The following is a 21,438-nucleotide window of genomic DNA, read 5'->3' as shown; positions in this document are numbered from 1 at the left end:
ACTTTGTAGACCCACCTTTTGCTTCAATTACAGCTGCAAGTTTCTTGGGGTATGTCTCTATAAGCTTGGCACATCTAGCCACTGGGATTTTTGCCCATTCTTCAAGGCAACTGCTACAGCTCCTTCAAGTTGGATGGGTTCCGCTGGTGTACAGTGATCTTTAAGTCATAGCACACATTCTCAATTGGATTGAGGTCTGGGCTTTGACTAGGCCATTCCAAGACATTTAAATGTTTCCCCTTAAAACACTTGTGTGTTGCTTTAGCAGCTTAGGGTAAATGTCCTGCTGGAAGGTGAACCTCCGCCCCAGTCTCATATCTCTAGGTTTCCGGCAAGAATTTCCCAGTATTTAGCACCATGCATCATTCCTTTAATTCTTACCAGTTTCCCAGTCCTTGCCGATGAAAAACATACCCACGGCATGATGCTGCCACCACCATGCTTCACTGTGGGGATGGTGATCTCGGGGTGATGGGAGGTGTTGAGTTTGCACCAGACATAGTGTTTTCCTTGATGGCCAAAAAGCTACATTTTAGTCTCATCTAACCAGAGTACCTTCTTCCATATGTTTGGGGAGTCTCCCACATGCCTTTTGGCGAACAAACGTGTTTTCTTATTTTTTTCTTTAACAATGGCTTTTTTCTGGCCACTCTTCCGTAAAGCCCAGCTCTGTGGAGTGTACGGCTTAAAGTGGTCCTATGGACAGATACTCCAATCTCCGCTGTGGAGCTTTGCTGCTCCTTCAGGGTTATCTTTGGTCTCTTTGTTGCCTCTCTGAAACCGTTGAGTGTAGGGGGCAGTATTTTGATGTTTGGATGAAAAACGTACCCAAATGAAACTGCCTATTTCTCAGACCCTGAATCTAGAATATGCATATAATTTAGATAGAAACCCCTCTCTAACGTTTCCAAAATTGTCAAAATATTGTCTGTGAGTATAACAGAAATGATATTGCAGGCAAAAACCTGAGGAAAATCCAACCCGGAAGTGCTGTTTTTCCTGAAAGCTCTCTGTTCCATTGCCTGCCTTTGCTCCATTTAAAGGGATATCAACCAGATTCATTTTCCTATGGCTTCCACATGTTGTGAACAGTCCTTAGAAATAGTTTCAGGCTTTTATTTTGAAAAATGAGCGAGAAAGATCACATCGCGTCAGTGGATGGCTGGGTGCCAGCAGCGTTTTGCAGACATTTCTCTCTCTCCTATTGAAGAAGCTACAGTCCCAGTTAATATATTATCGATTATATATTGTAAAAACAACCTGAGGATTGATTATAAAAAACGTTTGACATGTTTCTACGAACTTTACGGATACTATTTGGAATTTTCGTCTGCCCGGTCGTGACCGCTCGAGCCTGTGGATTTCTGAACATAACGCGCCAACCAAATGGAGGTATTTTGGATATAAAAATAATCTTTATGGAACAAAAGGAACATTTATTGTGTAACTGGGAGTCTGGTGAGTGCAAACATCCGAAGATCATCAAAGGTAAGCGATTAATTTGAATGCTTTTCTGACTTTCGTGACCAATCTACTTGGCTGCTAGCTGTTTGTAATGTTTTGTCTGCTGAGAGAGATGTCCTTACATAAACACTTGGTATGCTTTCGCCTAAAAGCTTTTTTGAAATCTGACACGCCAGGTGGATTAACAACAAGCTAAGCTGTGTTTTACTATATTGCACTTGTGATTTCATGAAAATTTAATATTTTAGTAATTTAATTTGAATTTGGCGCTCTGCAATTCAGCGGATGTTGACGTAAATGATCCCGCTAACGGGATGGGTGCATCAAAAAGTTTTAATGCCCTCGCCTGTTCCGTGAGTTTTGGTGGGCGGCCCTCTCTTGGCAGGTTTGTTGTGGTGACACATTCTTTCCATTTTTTTATAATGATTTAATGGTGCTCTGTAGGATGTTCAAAGTTTATGATTTTATTCTTAACCCAACCCTGATCGGTACTTCTCCACAACTTTGTTCCGGACCTGTTTGGAGAGCTCCTTGGTCTTCATGGTGCCGCTTGCTTGGTGGTGTTCGTTGCTTAGTGGTGTTGCAGACTCTGGGGCCTTTCAGAACAGGTGTATACAGTATATACTGAGATCATGTGACAGATCATGTGACACTTAGATTGCACACAGGTGCACTTTATTTATCTAATTGTGTGACTTCTGAAGGTAATTGGTTGCACCAGATCTTATTTAGGGGCTTCATAGCAAAGGGGGTGAATACAAATGCACACACCACTTCTCCGTTTTTTTTGTTTGTAGTTTTTTGAAACAAGTCATTTTTTTCCATTTCACTTCACTAATTTGGACTATTTTGTGTATGTTCATTACACGAGAGCCAAATAAAAATCTATTTAAAATTACAGGTTGAAATGCAACAAAATAGAAAAAATGCCAAGGGGGGTGAATACTTTCGCAATCTACTGTAAATGCCTGGATTTTAGCTCTTGGATTGCCATGGTCAGATACAATAATGGATGACACTATAATAGATGACACTATAATAGATGACACTATATGACACTATAATTGAACTCTGTGGCCAAGCACACCAGTGGTGGGTTTGGCGTCGAAAGTAGGATGCATATTTAGAAAATAACCTCATCCTTACTGTAAAATATGGTGGTGGATCTTTGATGTTACTGGACTATTTAGCTTCCACTGGTCCTGTGGCCCTTGTTAAGGTCAACGTACTAGGACATTTTAGGCAGAAACTTGGTTGCCTCTGCTAGGAGGCTGAAACTTGGCTGCAAGTGGATCTTCCAGCAAAACCATAACCACGAACACACATCAAAATCCACAAAGAAATGGTTAATTGACCCAGTGGCTAGATGTGCCAATTGATGCAATGGCCATCTTAGTCTCCGGACTTCAATCCCATTGAAAACCTGTTGATGTCGAAGGACATCAAGGATCTGGAAAGATTCTGTATGGAGGAATGGGCTACGATCCCTCCCAATGTGTTCTCCAATCTCGTAAAACACTTTAGAAAAAGGCTGTGACGTTATCCTCGAAAGGGGAGGGTGGCGAAGTACTGAAAACAGAAAATCTCTTTCTCTGAGTATTAGAATAAAATAATTTCCCCAAAAAGTTTGCATAGAATAACACAATATTTGTATTATTTACTTAATACAGTCTTTTTTGCTAATGTTTATCAAGGTAGTCTGGAGTGTAGTAGCAGTATAGTACTGTAGTCTGGGGTGTAGTAGTACTGTAGTCTGGGGGTGTAGTAGTACTGTAGTCTGGGGTGTAGTAGTACTGTAGTCTGGGGGTGTAGTAGTACTGTAGTCTGGGGGTGTAGTAGTACTGTAGTCTGGGGGTGTAGTAGTACTGTAGTCTGAGGTGTAGTAGTACTGTAGTCTGAGGTGTAGTAGTACTGTAGTCTGGGGGTGTAGTAGTACTGTAGTCTGGGGTGTAGTAGTACTGTAGTCTGGGGGTGTAGTAGTACTGTAGTCTGGGGGTGTAGTAGTACTGTAGTCTGAGGTGTAGTAGTACTGTAGTCTGAGGTGTAGTAGTACTGTAGTCTGGGGTGTAGTAGTACTGTAGTCTGGGGGTGTAGTAGTACTGTAGTCTGGGGTGTAGTAGTACTGTAGTCTGGGGGTGTAGTAGTACTGTAGTCTGGGGTGTAGTAGTACTGTAGTCTGGGGTGTAGTAGTACTGTAGTCTGGGGGTGTAGTAGTACTGTAGTCTGGGGGTGTAGTAGTACTGTAGTCTGGGGGTGTAGTAGTACTGTAGTCTGGGGTGTAGTAGTACTGTAGTCTGGGGGTGTAGTAGTACTGTAGTCTGGGGGTGTAGTAGTACTGTAGTCTGGGGTGTAGTAGTACTGTAGTGTGAGGTGTAGTAGTACTGTAGTCTGGGGGTGTAGTAGTACTGTAGTCTGGGGTGTAGTAGTACTGTAGTCTGGGGGTGTAGTAGTACTGTAGTCTGGGGGTGTAGTAGTACTGTAGTCTGGGGGTGTAGTAGTACTGTAGTCTGGGGTGTAGTAGTACTGTAGTCTGGGGGTGTAGTAGTACTGTAGTCTGGGGTGTAGTAGTACTGTAGTCTGGGGTGTAGTAGTACTGTAGTCTGGGGGTGTAGTAGTACTGTAGTCTGGGGTGTAGTAGTACTGTAGTGTGAGGTGTAGTAGTACTGTAGTGTGGGGTGTAGTAGTACTGTAGTGTGGGGTGTAGTAGTACTGTAGTCTGGGGTGTAGTAGTACTGTAGTCTGGGGGTGTAGTAGTACTGTAGTCTGGGGTGTAGTAGTACTGTAGTCTGGGGGTGTAGTAGTACTGTAGTCTGGGGTGTAGTAGTACTGTAGTCTGGGGTGTAGTAGTACTGTAGTCTGGGGTGTAGTAGTACTGTAGTCTAAGGTGTAGTAGTACTGTAGTCTGGGGGTGTAGTAGTACTGCAGTCTGGGGTGTAGTAGTACTGTAGTCTGGGGTGTAGTAGTACTGTAGTCTGGGGGTGTAGTAGTACTGTAGTCTGGGGTGTAGTAGTACTGTAGTCTAAGGTGTAGTAGTACTGTAGTCTGGGGGTGTAGTAGTACTGTAGTCTGGGGGTGTAGTGGTACTGTAGTCTGAGGTGTAGTAGTACTGTAGTCTGAGGTGTAGTAGTACTGTAGTCTGGGGGTGTATTAGTACTGTAGTCTAAGGTGTAGTAGTACTGTAGTGTGAGGTGTAGTAGTACTGTAGTCTAAGGTGTAGTAGTACTGTAGTGTGGGGTGTAGTAGTACTGTAGTGTGGGGTGTAGTAGTACTGTAGTGTGAGGTGTAGTAGTACTGTAGTCTTGGGGTGTAGTAGTACTGTAGTGTGAGGTGTAGTAGTACTGTAGTGTGAGGTGTAGTAGTACTGTAGTCTGGGGGTGTAGTAGTACTGTAGTCTGGGGTGTAGTAGTACTGTAGTCTGGGGTGTAGTAGTACTGTAGTCTGGGGGTGTAGTAGTACTGTAGTCTGGGGGTGTAGTAGTACTGTAGTGTGAGGTGTAGTAGTACTGTAGTGTGAGTGGTCTAACGGTCTTCAGCTGCTGACTCTGGAGCACATGTACGATGTACAGCTCACAGCATGGTTTCAAATCCAGCACACTGCTCTTTCAGAATTCTCTTTATCCAATAAACATAGAAAATACTTCTATATTAAATAGCACAGTGCTGTATCTAGTCTCACCTGACGTTAGGGACGGATGCATTCTTGTCATTCTCAGGTTGAGGGTTGTAGGCAGGAGGAGGAGGGTACAGCTGGTCTCCTGTGTCTGAGGGAAATACAAGCATTTCAGTCATTCATATGAAGGCAATCGTGAAGTTATTTTGGTAATTAAACTTCAACACAGACGGGTTAAACACTAGAATCTACAGCCAAGTCAATCACCTTGTCTGCTTCAGAAATGGCACCCTATTCCCAAAACAGTGCATTACTTTTGGGCAGTGCCACATAGACATCTGGTAAATTGTAGTGCACTATGTAGGGAAAAGGGTGCCATTTCACACAGTTTGGATCACATTCAGTGTAGTGTTCTAAAGGACAGCGTAGTGTTCTAAATGACAGCGTAGTGTTCTAAAGGACAGTGTAGTGTTCTAAATGACAGCGTCGTGTTCTAAATGACAGTCGTGTTCTAAATGAAAGAGTAGTGTTCTAAATGACAGAGTAGTGTTCTAAATGACAGTGTAGTGTTTTAAAGGACAGTGTAGTGTTCTAAATGACAGAGTAGTGTTCTAAAGGAAAGTGTAGTGTTCTAAATGACAGCGTAGTGTTCTAAAGGAAAGTGTAGTGTTCTAAAGGAAAGTGTAGTGTTCTAAATGACAGTGTAGTGTTCTAAAGGAAAGTGTAGTGTTCTAAATGACAGTGTAGTGTTCTAAATGACAGAGTAGTGTTCTAAAGGAAAGTGTAGTGTTCTAAAGGACAAAGTAGTGTTCTAAAGGAAAGTGTAGTGTTCTAAAGGAAAGTGTAGTGTTCTAAATGACAGAGTAGTGTTCTAAAGGAAAGTGTAGTGTTCTAAATGACAGTGTAGTGTTCTAAATGACAGAGTAGTGTTCTAAATGACAGTGTAGTGTTCTAAAGGACAGTGTAGTGTTCTAAAGGACAGAGTAGTGTTCTAAAGGACAGTGTAGTGTTCTAAATGACAGAGTAGTGTTCTAAAGGAAAGTGTAGTGTTCTAAATGACATTGTAGTGTTCTAAAGGAAAGTGTAGCGTTCTAAATGACAGCGTAGTGTTCTAAATGACAGTGTAGTGTTCTAAAGGACAGTGTAGTGTTCTAAATGACAGTGTAGTGTTCTAAATGACAGCGTAGTGTTCTAAAGGAAAGTGTAGTGTTCTAAATGACAGAGTAGTGTTCTAAATGACAGCGTAGTGTTCTAAATGACAGCGTAGTGTTCTAAAGGAAAGTGTAGTGTTCTAAAGGAAAGTGTAGTGTTCTAAATGACAGAGCAGTGTTCTAAATGACAGTGTAGTGTTCTAAATGACAGCATAGTGTTCTAAAGGAAAGTGTAGTGTTCTAAAGGAAAGTGTAGTGTTCTAAATGACAGAGTAGTGTTCTAAATGACATTGTAGTGTTCTAAATGACAGAGTAGTGTTCTAAAGGAAAGTGTAGTGTTCTAAAGGACAGAGTAGTGTTCTAAAGGAAAGTGTAGTGTTCTAAAGGACAGCGTAGTGTTCTAAATGACAGTGAGTGTTCTAAATGACAGTGTAGTGTTCTAAAGGAAAGTGTAGTGTTCTAAAGGACAGCGTAGTGTTCTAAATGACAGCGTAGTGTTCTAAATGACAGTGTAGTGTTCTAAATGACAGAGTAGTGTTCTAAATGACAGAGTAGTGTTCTAAATGACAGTGTAGTGTTCTAAAGGACAGTGTAGTGTTCTAAAGGAAAGTGTAGTGTTCTAAATGACAGAGTAGTGTTCTAAAGGAAAGTGTAGTGTTCTAAATGACAGAGCAGTGTTCTAAATGACAGTGTAGTGTTCTAAATTACAGCATAGTGTTCTAAAGGAAAGTGTAGTGTTCTAAAGGAAATTGTAGTGTTCTAAATGACAGAGTAGTGTTCTAAATGACATTGTAGTGTTCTAAATGACAGAGTAGTGTTCTAAAGGAAAGTGTAGTGTTCTAAAGGACAGAGTAGTGTTCTAAAGGAAAGTGTAGTGTTCTAAAGGACAGCGTAGTGTTCTAAATGACAGTGAGTGTTCTAAATGACAGTGTAGTGTTCTAAAGGACAGTGTAGTGTTCTAAATGACAGAGTAGTGTTCTAAAGGACAGTGTAGTGTTCTAAAGGACAGCGTAGTGTTCTAAATGACAGCGTAGTGTTCTAAATGACAGTGTAGTGTTCTAAAGGACAGTGTAGTGTTCTAAATGACAGAGTAGTGTTCTAAATGAGAACACTTTTAGAACACTGAGACTCATCCCCTCCTTTGGGCTCATCGTACTTTGTCACAGTTCAGTGTGTATGTGTGTGTGTGTGTATGTGTGTGTGTCTCTCACCTCCCCCTTTGGGCTCGTCGTACCCTGTCACACAGTCCAGCCAGCCAGGAGGGGGCGCCGATGGACCCTCCTCTGGAATGTTGGGATCAAACGCCCCTGTTGATATCAGGGAAACATCTGGTTCATGTCCCAACTATCCATTAGACCACGCAACAGAAAACAACAAATTCCAATAGTACCTCCCTATTTCACTCTGTTTCAGACGGTTTCCTTTTGGTGCCTAATGAATATGACCCTGATATGAGTAGGAACAGGAGTCATTCCCGACTAATATCCGAGTCCAGGAGTGTTTCCTGACTCTAATAACCGGGGCCAGGAGTCATTCCTGACGCTAATAACCAGGGTCAGGAGTCTTTCCTGACTGTAATAACCAGGGCCAGGAGTCTTTCCTGACTCTAATAACCGAGGCCAGGAGTCATTCCTGACTCTAATAACCAAGAGTCTTTCCTGACTGTAATAACCAGGGCCAGGAGTCTTTCCTGACTCTAATAACCAGGGCCAGGAGTCTTTCCTGACTCTAATAACCAGGGCAGGAGTCTGTCCTGACTCTAAAAACTGGGGCCAGGAGTCTATCCTGACTCTAATAACTGGGGCCAGGAGTCTATCCTGACTCTAATAACCAGGGCCAGGAGTCTATCCTGACTCTAATAACCAGGGCAGGAGTATTTCCTGACTGTAATAACTGGGGCCAGGAGTCTATCCTGACTCTAATAACCGGGGCCAGGAGTCTATCCTGACTCTAATAACCAGGGCAGGAGTATTTCCTGACTGTAATAACTGGGGCCAGGAGTCTATCCTGACTCTAATAACCGGGGCCAGGAGTCTATCCTGACTCTAATAACCGGGGCCAGGAGTCTATCCTGACTCTAATAACCAGGGCCAGGAGTCTATCCTGACTCTAATAACCAGGGCAGGAGTATTTCCTGACTGTAATAACTGGGGCCAGGAGTCTATCCTGACTCTAATAACCGCTGCCAGGAGTCTATTCTGACTCTAATAACCGGGGCCAGGAGTCTATCCTGACTCTAATAACCAGGGCAGGAGTATTTCCTGACTGTAATAACTGGGGCCAGGAGTCTATCCTGACTCTAATAACCAGGGCCAGGAGTCTATCCTGACTCTAATAACTGGGGCCAGGAGTCTATCCTGACTCTAATAACTGGGGCCAGGAGTCTTTCCTGACCATAATAACTGGGGCCAGGAGTCTTTCCTGACTGTAACAACCGGGGCCAGGAGTCTTTCCTGACTGTAACAACCGGGGCCAGGAGTCTTTCCTGACTGTAATAACCGGGGCCAGGAGTCTTTCCTGACTGTAATAACCAGGGCCAGGAGTCTTTCCTGACTGTAATAACCAGTGCCAGGAGTCATTCCTGACTGTAACAACCAGGGCCAGGAGTCTTTCCTGACTGTAATAATCAGTGCCAGGAGTCATTCCTGACTGTAATAACCAGGGCCAGGAGTCTTTCCTGACTGTAATAACCAGTGCCAGGAGTCATTCCTGACTGTAATAACCAGGGCCAGGAGTCTTTCCTGACTGTAATAACCAGTGCCAGGAGTCATTCCTGACTGTAATAACCAGGGCCAGGAGTCTTTCCTGACTGTAATAACCAGTGCCAGGAGTCATTCCTGACTGTAACAACCGGGGCCAGGAGTCTTTCCTGACTGTAACAACCGGGGCCAGGAGTCTTTCCTGACTGTAATAACCAGTGCCAGGAGTCATTCCTGACTGTAATAACCAGTGCCAGGAGTCTTTCCTGACTGTAATAACCAGTGCCAGGAGTCATTCCTGACTGTAACAACCGGGGCCAGGAGTCTTTCCTGACTGTAACAACCGGGGCCAGGAGTCTTTCCTGACTGTAACAACCAGGGCCAGATTCTTCAAAGTTCAGGTCTGGTCAGAAGAAACCGTTACGACAGAGACTCCGATGTCAAGGTTCAAAGATCAGGGGGCACTGGTTGAATTTGAACCCTGGGAGAAGAGCAGGGTTCTATTCTCCTAGAGAAGCAGTAGCTGAAGGTGTTGGATATAGGCAAGACCCTGGTTATAGTCCAACTTAAATGTCATTATACTCTATGTTACAAGTTTAACTGAGCAGTAAACAAATGTTATAAATAATTAACCTCCAAACTCATGGCTTGTGTCCAGTAGTGAAGTTTGTGTCTTAAACATAAGCGATTCAGATCTAATAACAGCACGGTCATTCTCATCCTTGCTAACATTCTCTCTCACTGTGGTTTGTCTCATTAAAACCTTCGATGCAGAATTGAATAATAGAGACAAAACAAAAAGAAGACAGATGCTTGATTGAAAAAAAGTCATCATTCGGGATGGTCACATCATTAGAAACTTCTCTCCTGAGTCATGGAAATGCCCTTTTAAAAACCAACCACCAGCCCAGCTGACAGGCCCAGCTGACAGGCCCAGCTGACAGGCCCAGCTGACAGGCCCAGGCCGATAGTGGTCAAGTTCCTGAGGTTCAAAGGGCAACGTAACTGTTCTGGAAAAGAGACAAGAACTTCAGAGGAACGTCCATCTTCCTCAACGAGGACTGTGCTGAAGCTGTGCGCCTGAAGAAGAAAAAATAACTTATCCCAGCAATGAAAGTTACCAGCGCGTGTGGGGACGTTACTTACATCCGCTATGACAGGCTCATTGTCCAAAAAAGCCTGGAAGGGATGAGAGAGCCAAGCCTATGGCACACACACACACACACACACACACACACACACACACACACACACACACATTAATGGATGTTCTTCTTCTGTATGTTCTTTTTTTGTGTTATTTTCCATATTATGTCTATCTCTGATAAGCTACCCAAGAAAGGGATGAAAATATCCCATATTAATATATTTAGCCTTAGAAATAAGGTTCATGAAATCCATAACTTGCTAACATCAGATAACATTCATATATTAGCCATTTCTGAGAAAATTAATTTTATGATACATCAGTAGCAATAGGACATAACATCTATAGAAGAGACAGGAATGCTTATGGGGGAGGTGTTGTTGTATATATTCAGAGCCACGTCCCTGTAATGCTTAGAGAAGATCTTATGTCATGTGTTATTGAAGTGTTGTGGTTGCAGGTTCACTTGGCACATCTAAAGCCTTTTCTTTTGGGGTGTTGCTATAGACCACCAAGTGCTAACAGTCAGTATCTAAATAATATGTGTGAAATGCTTGATAGTGGATGTGATGTAAACAGAGAGGTCTACTTTCTTGTGGACCTGAATATTGACTGGTTTTCATCAAGCTGTCCACTCAAGAGGAAGCTTCTTACTGTAACCAGTGTCTGTAATCTGGTTCAGGTTATTAATCAACCTACCAGGGTGTTTACAAACACTACAGGAACAAGATCATCCACATGTATCGATCACATTTTTACTAATACTGTAGAACTTAGTTCTAAAGCTGTATCTGAACCCATTGGATGCATTCATCACAATATAGTGGCTATATCCAGGAAAGCCAAAGTTACAACAGCTGGGCCTAAAATAGTGTATAAGAGATCATACAAAAGACTCTGCTGTGACTCTTACGTGGATGATGTTAAAAATATTTGTTTGTCTGATGTGATTAATGAGGAGCATCCAGACGCTGCACTTGATGAATTTATGAAATTGCTTCTTCCAATCATTGATAAACATGAACCTGCTAAGAAACTGACTGTTAGAACTGTTAAGGCTACATGGATTGATGAGGAATTGAAGAACTGTATGGTTGAAAGAGATGGGGCAAAAGGAGTGGCTAATAAGTCTGGCTGCACATCTGACTGGCTGGCTTACTGCAAATTGAGAAATGATGTGACTAAACTCAACAACAAGAAGAAGAAACTGTATTATGAAGCCAAGATCAATGATATAAAGAAAGATGGGGGAAAAAACTTGAGTAATTTAAATGAAATTATTGGCAGAAAATCGAATTATTCATAAGCAAACCATTTGTGTCATGTATTGTCATGTTGTGTCTTGTTTCTGTCCTTTCTCTTCACCCTGTCTCCCTCTGATGGTCGTACTAGGTTACCTTTTCTTCCCCTCTTTCCCCCAGCTGTTCCTTGTCTTCTCTGACTACCTCGTTCACCCCTTTTCCCACCTGTTCCCTTTTTCCCTCTGATTAGGTCTCTATATCTCTCTCTCTTTCTGCTTCTGTCTTTGTCGGATTCTCGTTTGTGTATCTCATGCCAGAACCAGACTATCGTCGTGTTTGCTTTACCTTGTCCTGTCCTGTCGGAATCTGCCTGTCCATCTGAGCCTACGTGTGTTTCGTTATTAAAGAAACTCTGTTTATGTTAAACCGCTTTTGGGTCCTCACTCACCGCATAACAGAAGAATCCGACCAAGAATGGACCCAGCGACTTCGGATCCTCTCCACTCTGCCGTCGAGATCCAGGGAGCGATGCTAGGCAGACACGAGCAGGAATTGTCTGCTGCTCGACATGCCGTTGAGACCCTGGCCGCCCAAGTCTCCAACCTCACAGAACAGGTTCACCATCTCCGCCTCGATCCACCGGCCACTTCCAGGGCTTTCGAATCTCCGGAGCCCAGAATCAATAACCCGCCGTGTTACTCTGGGGAGCCCACTGAATGCCGCTCGTTCCTCACCCAGTGTGATATTGTGTTTTCTCTCCAGCCCAACACTTACTCCAGGAGCACAGCTCGTATCGCCTACGTCATATCTCTCCTTACTGGACGGGCTCGTGAGTGGGGCACGGCAATCTGGGAGGCAAGGGCTGAGTGTACTAACCAGTATCAGGACTTTAAGGAGGAGATGATACGGGTTTTTGATCGTTCTGTTTTTGGGGAGGAAGCTTCCAGGGTCCTGTCTTCCCTATGTCAAGGTAATCGATCCATAACAGACTACTCTATTGAGTTTCGCACTCTTGCTGCCTCCAGTGACTGGAACGAGCCGGCTTTGCTCGCTCGTTTTCTGGAGGGTCTCCGCGCGGAGGTAAAGGATGAGATTCTCTCCCGGGAGGTTCCTTCCAGCGTGGATTCCTTGATTGAACTCGCTATTCGCATAGAGCGACGGGTTGATCTTCGTCACCGAGCTTGTGGAAAGGAGTTCACGTTCTCCGTTGCCCCCCTCTCCGCATCACTACCATCTTCCTCTACCGGCTCGGGTGCTGAGCCTATGCAGCTGGGAGGTATCCGCATCTCGACTAAGGAGAGGGAACGGAGAATCACCAACCGCCTCTGTCTCTATTGCGGTTCCGCTGGTCATTTTGTCACTTCATGTCCAGTAAAAGCCAGAGCTCATCAGTAAGCGGAGGGCTACTGGTGAGCGCTACTACTCCTGTCTCTCCTTCAAGATCCTGCACTACCTTGTCGGTCCATCTACGCTGGACCGGTTCGTCAGCTTCCTGCAGTGCCTTAATAGACTCTGGGGCGGAGGGCTGTTTTATGGACGAGACCTGGGCTCGGGAACATGACATTCCTCTCAGACACTTAAGGGAGCCCACGGCCTTGTTCGCTTTGGATGGTAGTCCTCTCCCCAGGATTCAGCGTGAGACGCTACCTTTAACCCTCACTGTCTCTGGTAATCATAGCGAAACCATTTCTTTTTTAATTTTTCGTTCACCTTTTACACCTGTTGTTTTGGGCCATCCCTGGCTAGTTTGTCATAATCCTTCTATTAATTGGTCTAGTAATTCTATCCTCTCCTGGAACGTCTCTTGTCATGTGAAATGTTTAATGTCTGCTATCCCTCCTGTTTCCTCTGTCTCTTCTTCACAGGAGGAGCCTGGTGATTTGACAGGGGTGCCGGAGGAATATCACGATCTGCGCACGGTGTTCAGTCGGTCCAGGGCCACCTCTCTTCCTCCACACCGGTCGTATGATTGTAGTATTGATCTCCTTCCGGGAACCACTCCCCCCCGGGGTAGACTATACTCTCTGTCGGCTCCCGAACGTAAGGCTCTCGAAGATTATTTGTCTGTAGCTCTTGACGCCGGTACCATAGTCCCCTCCTCCTCTCCCGCCGGAGCGGGGTTTTTTTTTGTCAAGAAGAAGGACGGGTCTCTGCGCCCCTGCATAGATTATCGAGGGCTGAATGACATAACAGTGAAGAATCGTTATCCGCTTCCTCTTATGTCTTCAGCCTTCGAGATCCTGCAGGGAGCCAGGTTTTTCACTAAGTTGGACCTTCGTAACGCTTACCATCTCGTGCGCATCAGGGAGGGGGACGAGTGGAAGACGGCGTTTAACACTCCGTTAGGGCACTTTGAATACCGGGTTCTTCCTTTCGGCCTCGCTAACGCTCCAGCTGTCTTTCAGGCATTAGTCAATGATGTCCTGAGAGACATGCTGAACATCTTTGTTTTCGTTTACCTTGACGATATCCTGATTTTTTCACCGTCACTCCAGATTCATGTTCAGCACGTTCGACGTGTCCTCCAGCGCCTTTTAGAGAATTGTCTTTTTGTGAAGGCTGAGAAGTGCACTTTTCATGCCTCCTCCGTCACATTTCTCGGTTCTGTTATTTCCGCTGAAGGCATTAAGATGGATCCCGCTAAGGTCCAAGCTGTCATTGATTGGCCCGTCCCTAAGTCACGCGTCGAGCTGCAGCGCTTTCTCGGCTTCGCGAACTTCTATCGTCGTTTCATCCGTAATTTCGGTCAGGTGGCAGCTCCTCTCACAGCCCTTACTTCTGTCAAGACGTGCTTTAAGTGGTCCGTTTCCGCCCAGGGAGCTTTTGATCTCCTCAAGAATCGTTTTACATCCGCACCTATCCTTGTTACACCTGACGTCTCTAGACAGTTCGTTGTCGAGGTTGACGCGTCAGAGGTGGGCGTGGGAGCCATTCTTTCTCAGCGCTCCCTCTCTGACGACAAGGTCCACCCTTGCGCGTATTTTTCTCATCGCCTGTCGCCGTCGGAACGTAACTATGATGTGGGAAACCGCGAACTGCTCGCCATCCGCTTAGCCCTAGGCGAATGGCGACAGTGGTTGGAGGGGGCGACCGTTCCTTTTGTCGTTTGGACTGACCATAGGAACCTTGAGTACATCCGTTCTGCCAAACGACTTAATGCGCGTCAGGCGCGTTGGGCGCTGTTTTTCGCTCGTTTCGAGTTCGTGATTTCTTATCGTCCGGGCTCTAAGAACACCAAGCCTGATGCTTCATCTCGTCTCTTCAGTTCTTCAGTAGCCTCCACTGACCCCGAGGGGATTCTCCCTGAGGGGCGTGTTGTCGGGTTGACTGTCTGGGGAATTGAGAGGCAGGTAAAGCAAGCACTCACTCACACTCCGTCGCCGCGCGCTTGTCCTAGGAACCTTCTTTTCGTTCCCGTTCCTACTCGTCTGGCCGTTCTTCAGTGGGCTCACTCTGCCAAGTTAGCCGGCCACCCTGGCGTTCGGGGCATGCTTGCTTCCATTCGCCAGCGTTTTTGGTGGCCCACCCGGGAGCATGACACGCGTCGTTTCGTGGCTGCTTGTTCGGTCTGCGCGCAGACTAAGTCCGGTAACTCCCCTCCTGCCGGCCGTCTCAGGCCGCTTCCCATTCCCTCTCGACCGTGGTCTCACATCGCCTTAGATTTTGTCACCGGACTGCCTTCGTCAGCGGGGAAGACTGTTATTCTTACGGTTGTCGATAGGTTCTCTAAGGCGGCTCATTTCATTCCCCTTGCTAAGCTTCCTTCTGCTAAAGAGACGGCACAAATCATCATCGAGAATGTTTTCAGAATTCATGGCCTTCCGTCAGACGTCGTTTCGGACAGAGGTCCGCAATTCACGTCTCAATTTTGGAGGGAGTTTTGCCGTTTGATTGGGGCTTCCGTCAGTCTCTCTTCCGGCTTTCACCCCCAGTCTAACGGTCAAGCAGAACGGGCCAATCAGACTATTGGTCGCATCTTACGCAGTCTTTCTTTTCGTAACCCTGCGTCTTGGTCAGAACAGCTCCCCTGGGCAGAATACGCCCACAACTCGCTTCCTTCGTCTGCGACCGGGCTATCTCCTTTTCAGAGTAGCCTCGGGTACCAGCCTCCGCTGTTCTCATCTCAGTTCGCCGAGTCCAGCGTCCCCTCCGCTCAGGCTTTTGTCCAACGTTGCGAGCGCACCTGGAAGAGGGTCAGGTCTGCACTTTGCCGTTATAGGGCGCAGACTGTGAGAGCTGCTAATAAGCGTAGAACTAAGAGTCCTAGATATTGTCGCGGTCAGAGAGTTTGGCTCTCCACTCAGAACCTTCCCCTTAAGACGGCTTCTCGCAAGTTGACCCCGCGGTTCATTGGTCCGTTCCGTATTTCTCAGATCATTAATCCTGTCGCAGTGCGACTTCTTCTTCCGCGATATCTTCGTCGCGTCCACCCGGTCTTCCATGTCTCCTGTGTTAAGCCCGTTCTTCGCGCCCCCGCTCGTCTTCCCCCCCCCCCCCCCCATCCTTGTCGAGGGCGCACCTATCTACAGGGTCCGTAAGATTTTGGACATGCGTCCTCGGGGCCGTGGTCATCAGTACCTAGTGGATTGGGAGGGGTACGGTCCTGAGGAGAGGAGTTGGGTTCCCTCTCGGGACGTGCTGGACCGTTCGCTGATCGATGATTTCCTCCGTTGCCGCCAGGTTTCCTCCTCGAGTGCGCCAGGAGGCGCTCGGTGAGTGGGGGGGTACTGTCATGTATTGTCATGTTGTGTCTTGTTTCTGTCCTTTCTCTTCACCCTGTCTCCCTCTGCTGGTCGTACTAGGTTACCTTTTCTTCCCCTCTTTCCCCCAGCTGTTCCTTGTCTTCTCTGACTACCTCGTTCACCCCTTTTCCCACCTGTTCCCTTTTTCCCTCTGATTAGGTCTCTATATCTCTCTCTCTTTCTGCTTCTGTCTTTGTCGGATTCTCGTTTGTGTATCTCATGCCAGAAACAGACTATCGTCGTGTTTGCTTTACCTTGTCCTGTCCTGTCGGAATCTGCCTGTCCATCTGAGCCTACGTGTGTTTCGTTATTAAAGAAACTCTGTTTATGTTAAACCGCTTTTGGGTCCTCACTCACCGCATAACAATTTGGTGTTGCAAATTATTTTAATGAATACTTCCTGGAGGGAAGCCAAAGTCATTCCTCAACCCAATAGTGGTAAAGCAGCCTTTACTGGTTCTAACAGCAGACCTATCAGCTCACTGTTAGACAAAATTGTGTTTGACCAAATACAATTCAATTTTTCTGTAAACAAATTGACAACAGACTTTCAGCATGCTTATAGAGAATTTACCCCCTTGGCATTTTTCCTATTTTGTTAAATTACAACTTCTAATTGAAATTGAATAAAATTGTCCAAATTGGTGAAGTGAAATGAAAATAATTACGTTAAAAAAATATATATATAAACAGAAAAGTGGTGCGTATATGATCTGTCACATGATCTCAGTATATATATACACCTGTTCTGAAAGGCCCCAGAGTCTGCAACTGTCACGCCCTGGCCTTAGCTATCTATGTTTTCTTTATTATTTTGGTTAGGTCAGGGTGTGACATGGGGGATTTATGTGTTTTGTCTGGTCTAGGGGTTTGTATGTTTATGGTTGCCTAGATTGGTTCTCAATTAGAGGCAGGTGTTTATCGTTGTCTCTGATTGGGAACCATATTTAGGCAGCCATGTTTTTTGGGTATTTTGTGGGTGATTGTCTTCTGTCTTTGTGTCACTGCACCAGATAGGGCTGTTTCGGTTTTCACATTTATTGTTTTGTATTTTGTAGTGTTCTCGTTTATCGTCTATATTAAAGATGTTGAACACTAACCACGCTGCATTTTGCTCCTCCTCTCCTTCAACGGAAGAAAACCGTTACAGCAACACCACTAAGCAAGGGGCACCATGAAGACCAAGGACCTCTCCAAACAGGTCAGGGACAAAATTGTGGAGAAGTACAGATCAGGGTTGGGTTATACAAAAATATCTGAAACTTTGAACATCCCACAGAGCACCATTAAATCCATTATTAAAAATGGAAAGAATATGGCACCACAACAAACCTGCCAAGAGAAGGCCGCCCACCAAAACTCACAGACCAGGCAAGGAGGGCATTAATCAGATGCAACAAAAATACCAAAGTTAACCCTGAAGGAGCTGTAAAGCTCCACAGCGGAGATTGGAGTATCTGTCCATAGGACCACTTTAAGCCGTACACTTCACAGAGCTGGGCTTTACGGAAGAGTGGCCAGAAAAAAAGCCATCGCTTGAAAAAGAAAATCGCAAACATGTTTGGTGTTTGCCAAAAGGCATGTGGGAGACTCCCCAAACATATGGAAGAAGGTACTCTGGTTAGATGAGACTAAAATTGAGCTTTTTGGTCATCAAGGAAAACGCTATGTCTGGCACAAACCCAACACCTCTCATTACCCCGAGAACACCATCCCCACAGTGAAGTATGGTGGTTGTGGCAGCAGGTTTTTCATCGGCAGGGACTGGGAAACTGGTTAGAATTGAAGGAATGATATGATGGCGCTAAATACAGGGAAATTATTGAGGGAAACCTAGAGATTTGAGACTGGGACACAGGTTCACCTTCCAGCAGGAAAATGACCCTAAGCATACTGCTAAAGCAACATTCAAGTGGTTTAAGGGGAAACATTAACATGTCTTGGAATGGCCTAGTCAAAGCCCAGACCTCAATCCAATTGAGAATCTGTGGTAGGACTTAAAGATTGCTGTACACCAACGGAACCCATCCAACTTGAAGAAACTGGAGCAGTTTTGCCTTGAAGAATGGGCAAAAATCCCAGTGGCTAGATGTTCCGAGCTTATAGAGACAAACCCCAAGAGACTTGCAGCTGTAATTGCTGCAAAAAGTGGGTCTACAAAGTATTGACTGGGGGGGTGAATAGTTATGCACACTCAAGTTTTTTATTTTTTTTGTCTTATTTCTTATTTGTTTCACAAGGAAAATCATTTGGATCTTCAAAGTGGTAGGCATGTTGTGTAAATCAAATGATACAAATCTCCCCCTAAAAAACTATTTTAATTGAAGGTTGTAGGGCAACAAAATAGGAAAAATGCCAAGAGGGGTGAATACTTTCGCCCTCTCATAGAGAGACACCGTACTCCACAAAGCAAGTCCTGCAGGCTCTAGTTTTATCTTATCTTGATTACTGTCCAGCAGTGTGGTTGAGGGCTATAAGGAAAGACATAGTTCAGCTGCAGCTGGTCCAGAACAGAGCAGCACATCTTGCTCTTCAGTTTAATCAAAGGGCTGATATTAATACTATGCTGCCAGTCTCTCTTGTCTAAGAGTTGAGGAGAGACTGACTGCATCACATCTTCTTTTCATAAGAAACATTGTGTTGAAAATCCCTAAATGTTTACATAGTCAACTTATACACAGCTCTGACACACACACACTTATCCCGCCAGACATGCCACCAGGGGTTTTTTCACAGTCCCCAAATCCAGAACAAATTCAAGAAAGCGTACAGTATTATATAGAGCCATTATTGCATGGGACTCCCTTCCATCTCATGTTGATCAAATGAACAGCCAAACCTGGATTCAAAAAACTAATAAAGCAACACCTCACCCCTATTTGACCCAGATATTTTGTGTGTATGTTTTAATATGTAGGCTATGTAGTTCTGTCCTTGAGCTGTTCCTGTCTATTAAATGTTCTGTATGATGTCATGTTTTGTATTCTGTGTTCTGTGTTCTGTGCTCTGTGTTCTGTATTCTGTATTCTGTGCTCTGTGTTCTGTGCTCTGTGTTCTGTGTTCTGTGCTCTGTGTTCTGTGTGGACCCCAGGAAGAGTAGCTGCTGCTTTCGCAACAACTAATGGGGATGCTAATAAAATACCAATAACCAAGTTTTACATGTTATTAGTCGTATGTGTGGGATACGCAGGGTGGTAAACGCCGTCCAACGAAATGCTGACTTGCAGGTTCCTTCTGGACAATGCAACAACAATAAGAAATAATAAAATATAACAATACTAACATAAAGTAAATGGCTCAGTAGAAGATAATAAAACATTTTATCATAAGTATAATACAGAAATAATAATAACAATAATAACTGGCATATGGGTGGACTGGACAGTGCTCTCTCCCTCTCTCTCTCACAGGAAAAAAACAGAGAGTACAGGATGTTATATTGTCATCCACCAACAATCCTACTCTGTCTGGTTTCTAAAGATCACGTTGGATTTGAAAGGTCTAGGCTAGGGAGTAGTCAGGCAAACTTTTTAATCAAACAATATTTATTTCCAAGAACTGGAAGGCCGGGAGAGCGAAGGCGAGCTGAGCAACATAATGTATATTATATTAACCAATAAACTTTATACTACAGTCATATTATCAGCAGCTAATGTCCATGTAGGTAGACCTATTATGTGAGGTTTACGTAGTATAATTTACATGCATTGTATTACACACACACACACATGATGTGTAAACACTGTCGGTGGAAACATCTTTGTCCTCACATGACCCAGGTTTAACACAGCCTGAGGAAATAAGGAGTGGCTCCTAGATCGAGATAGAACAACATTATGTATGAGTTGCAAATGCCAATCCCCACACGCACGCACGCACGCACACACACACACACACATACACACACACACACACACATACACACGAATCGACTACTTACCTACTGATCCACCTTTGTAATACACACACACACACACACACACACACACACACACACACACACACACACACACACACACACACACACACACACACACACACACACACACACGCAGACACACACACGCAGACACACATACACACACATCGACTACATACCTACTGATCCACCTTTGTAATACACACACACACACACACACACACACACACACACACTGTTCCACCTTTGAAATCTGTCTTTGTATCTTCATGCACAGTGATTCAATACATTTTGTTAAAATTATTATTTAACTAGGCACGTCAGTTAAGAACAAATTCTTATTTAACATGACTGCCTACATCGGCCGAACCCGGACAACGTGATACAGCCTGGATTCGAACCAGGGTCGGTAGAGACACCTCTAGGACTGAGATGCAGAGCCTTAGACCGCTGCGCGACTCAGGAGCCCCTACTACAACAAGCTACTTCGGTTTTAGTTATCATCATATAACATCATCATCACCACTCGGGAGCCCCTACTACAACAAGCTAATCATCACCACTCGGGAGCCCCTACTACAACAAGCTACTCATCACCACTCGGGAGCCCCTACTACAACAAGCTACTCATCACCACTCAGGAGCCCCTACTACAACAAGCTACTCACCACCACTCGGGAGCCACTACTACAACAAGCTAATCATCACTACTCGGGAGCCCCTACTACAACAAGCTAATCATCACCACTCGGGAGCCCCTACTACAACAAGCTAATCACCACCACTCAGGAGCCCCTACTACAACAAGCTAATCACCACCACTCAGGAGCCCCTACTACAACAAGCTAATCATCACCACTCGGGAGCCACTACTACAACAAGCTAATCATCACCACTCGGGAGCCACTACTACAACAAGCTACTCATCACCACTCAGGAGCCCCTACTACAACAAGCTAATCACCACCACTCGGGAGCCACTACTACAACAAGCTACTCATCACCACTCAGGAGCCCCTACTACAACAAGCTAATCACCACCACTCAGGAGCCCCTACTACAACAAGCTAATCATCACCACTCGGGAGCCACTACTACAACAAGCTACTCATCACCACTCAGGAGCCCCTACTACAACAAGCTAATCACCACCACTCAGGAGCCCCTACTACAACAAGCTAATCATCACCACTCGGGAGCCACTACTACAACAAGCTACTCATCACCACTCGGGAGCCCCTACTACAACAAGCTAATCACCACCACTCAGGAGCCCCTACTACAACAAGCTAATCATCACCACTCGGGAGCCACTACTACAACAAGCTACTCATCACCACTCGGGAGCCCCTACTACAACAAGCTAATCACCACCACTCAGGAGCCCCTACTACAACAAGCTAATCATCACCACTCGGGAGCCCCTACTACAACAAGCTACTCATCACCACTCGGGAGCCACTACT

General features: G+C 45.1%; 1 protein-coding gene across 4 annotated transcripts in view; it reads right to left on the bottom strand.

Annotated features, from left to right (window-relative positions):
• The window catches only part of ssuh2.1 (ssu-2 homolog, tandem duplicate 1), a 52,743-nt gene that overhangs the window by 19,341 nt on the left and 11,964 nt on the right, over positions 1–21,438 (bottom strand). For all 4 annotated transcript variants that reach the window (XR_005037105.1, XM_036950933.1, XM_036950932.1 and 1 more), the window contains exons 2-3: positions 7,436–7,531; positions 5,140–5,224 (exon numbers count right to left, since the gene is read on the bottom strand). Coding sequence is in view for 3 of the 4 variants with exons in the window: in XM_036950933.1 (XP_036806828.1) it covers positions 5,140–5,224; positions 7,436–7,531 (181 nt within the window). In the remaining variant the exon portion in view is untranslated. The remainder of the gene's footprint in view (positions 1–5,139; positions 5,225–7,435; positions 7,532–21,438) is intronic.

Source organism: Oncorhynchus mykiss, chromosome 17, assembly GCF_013265735.2.
Source record: "Oncorhynchus mykiss isolate Arlee chromosome 17, USDA_OmykA_1.1, whole genome shotgun sequence".
Taxonomy (NCBI): Eukaryota; Metazoa; Chordata; class Actinopteri; order Salmoniformes; family Salmonidae; genus Oncorhynchus; species Oncorhynchus mykiss.
The sequence above is the reverse complement of the archived record's forward strand: the minus strand, read 5'-3'. Positions and strand labels throughout refer to the sequence as shown.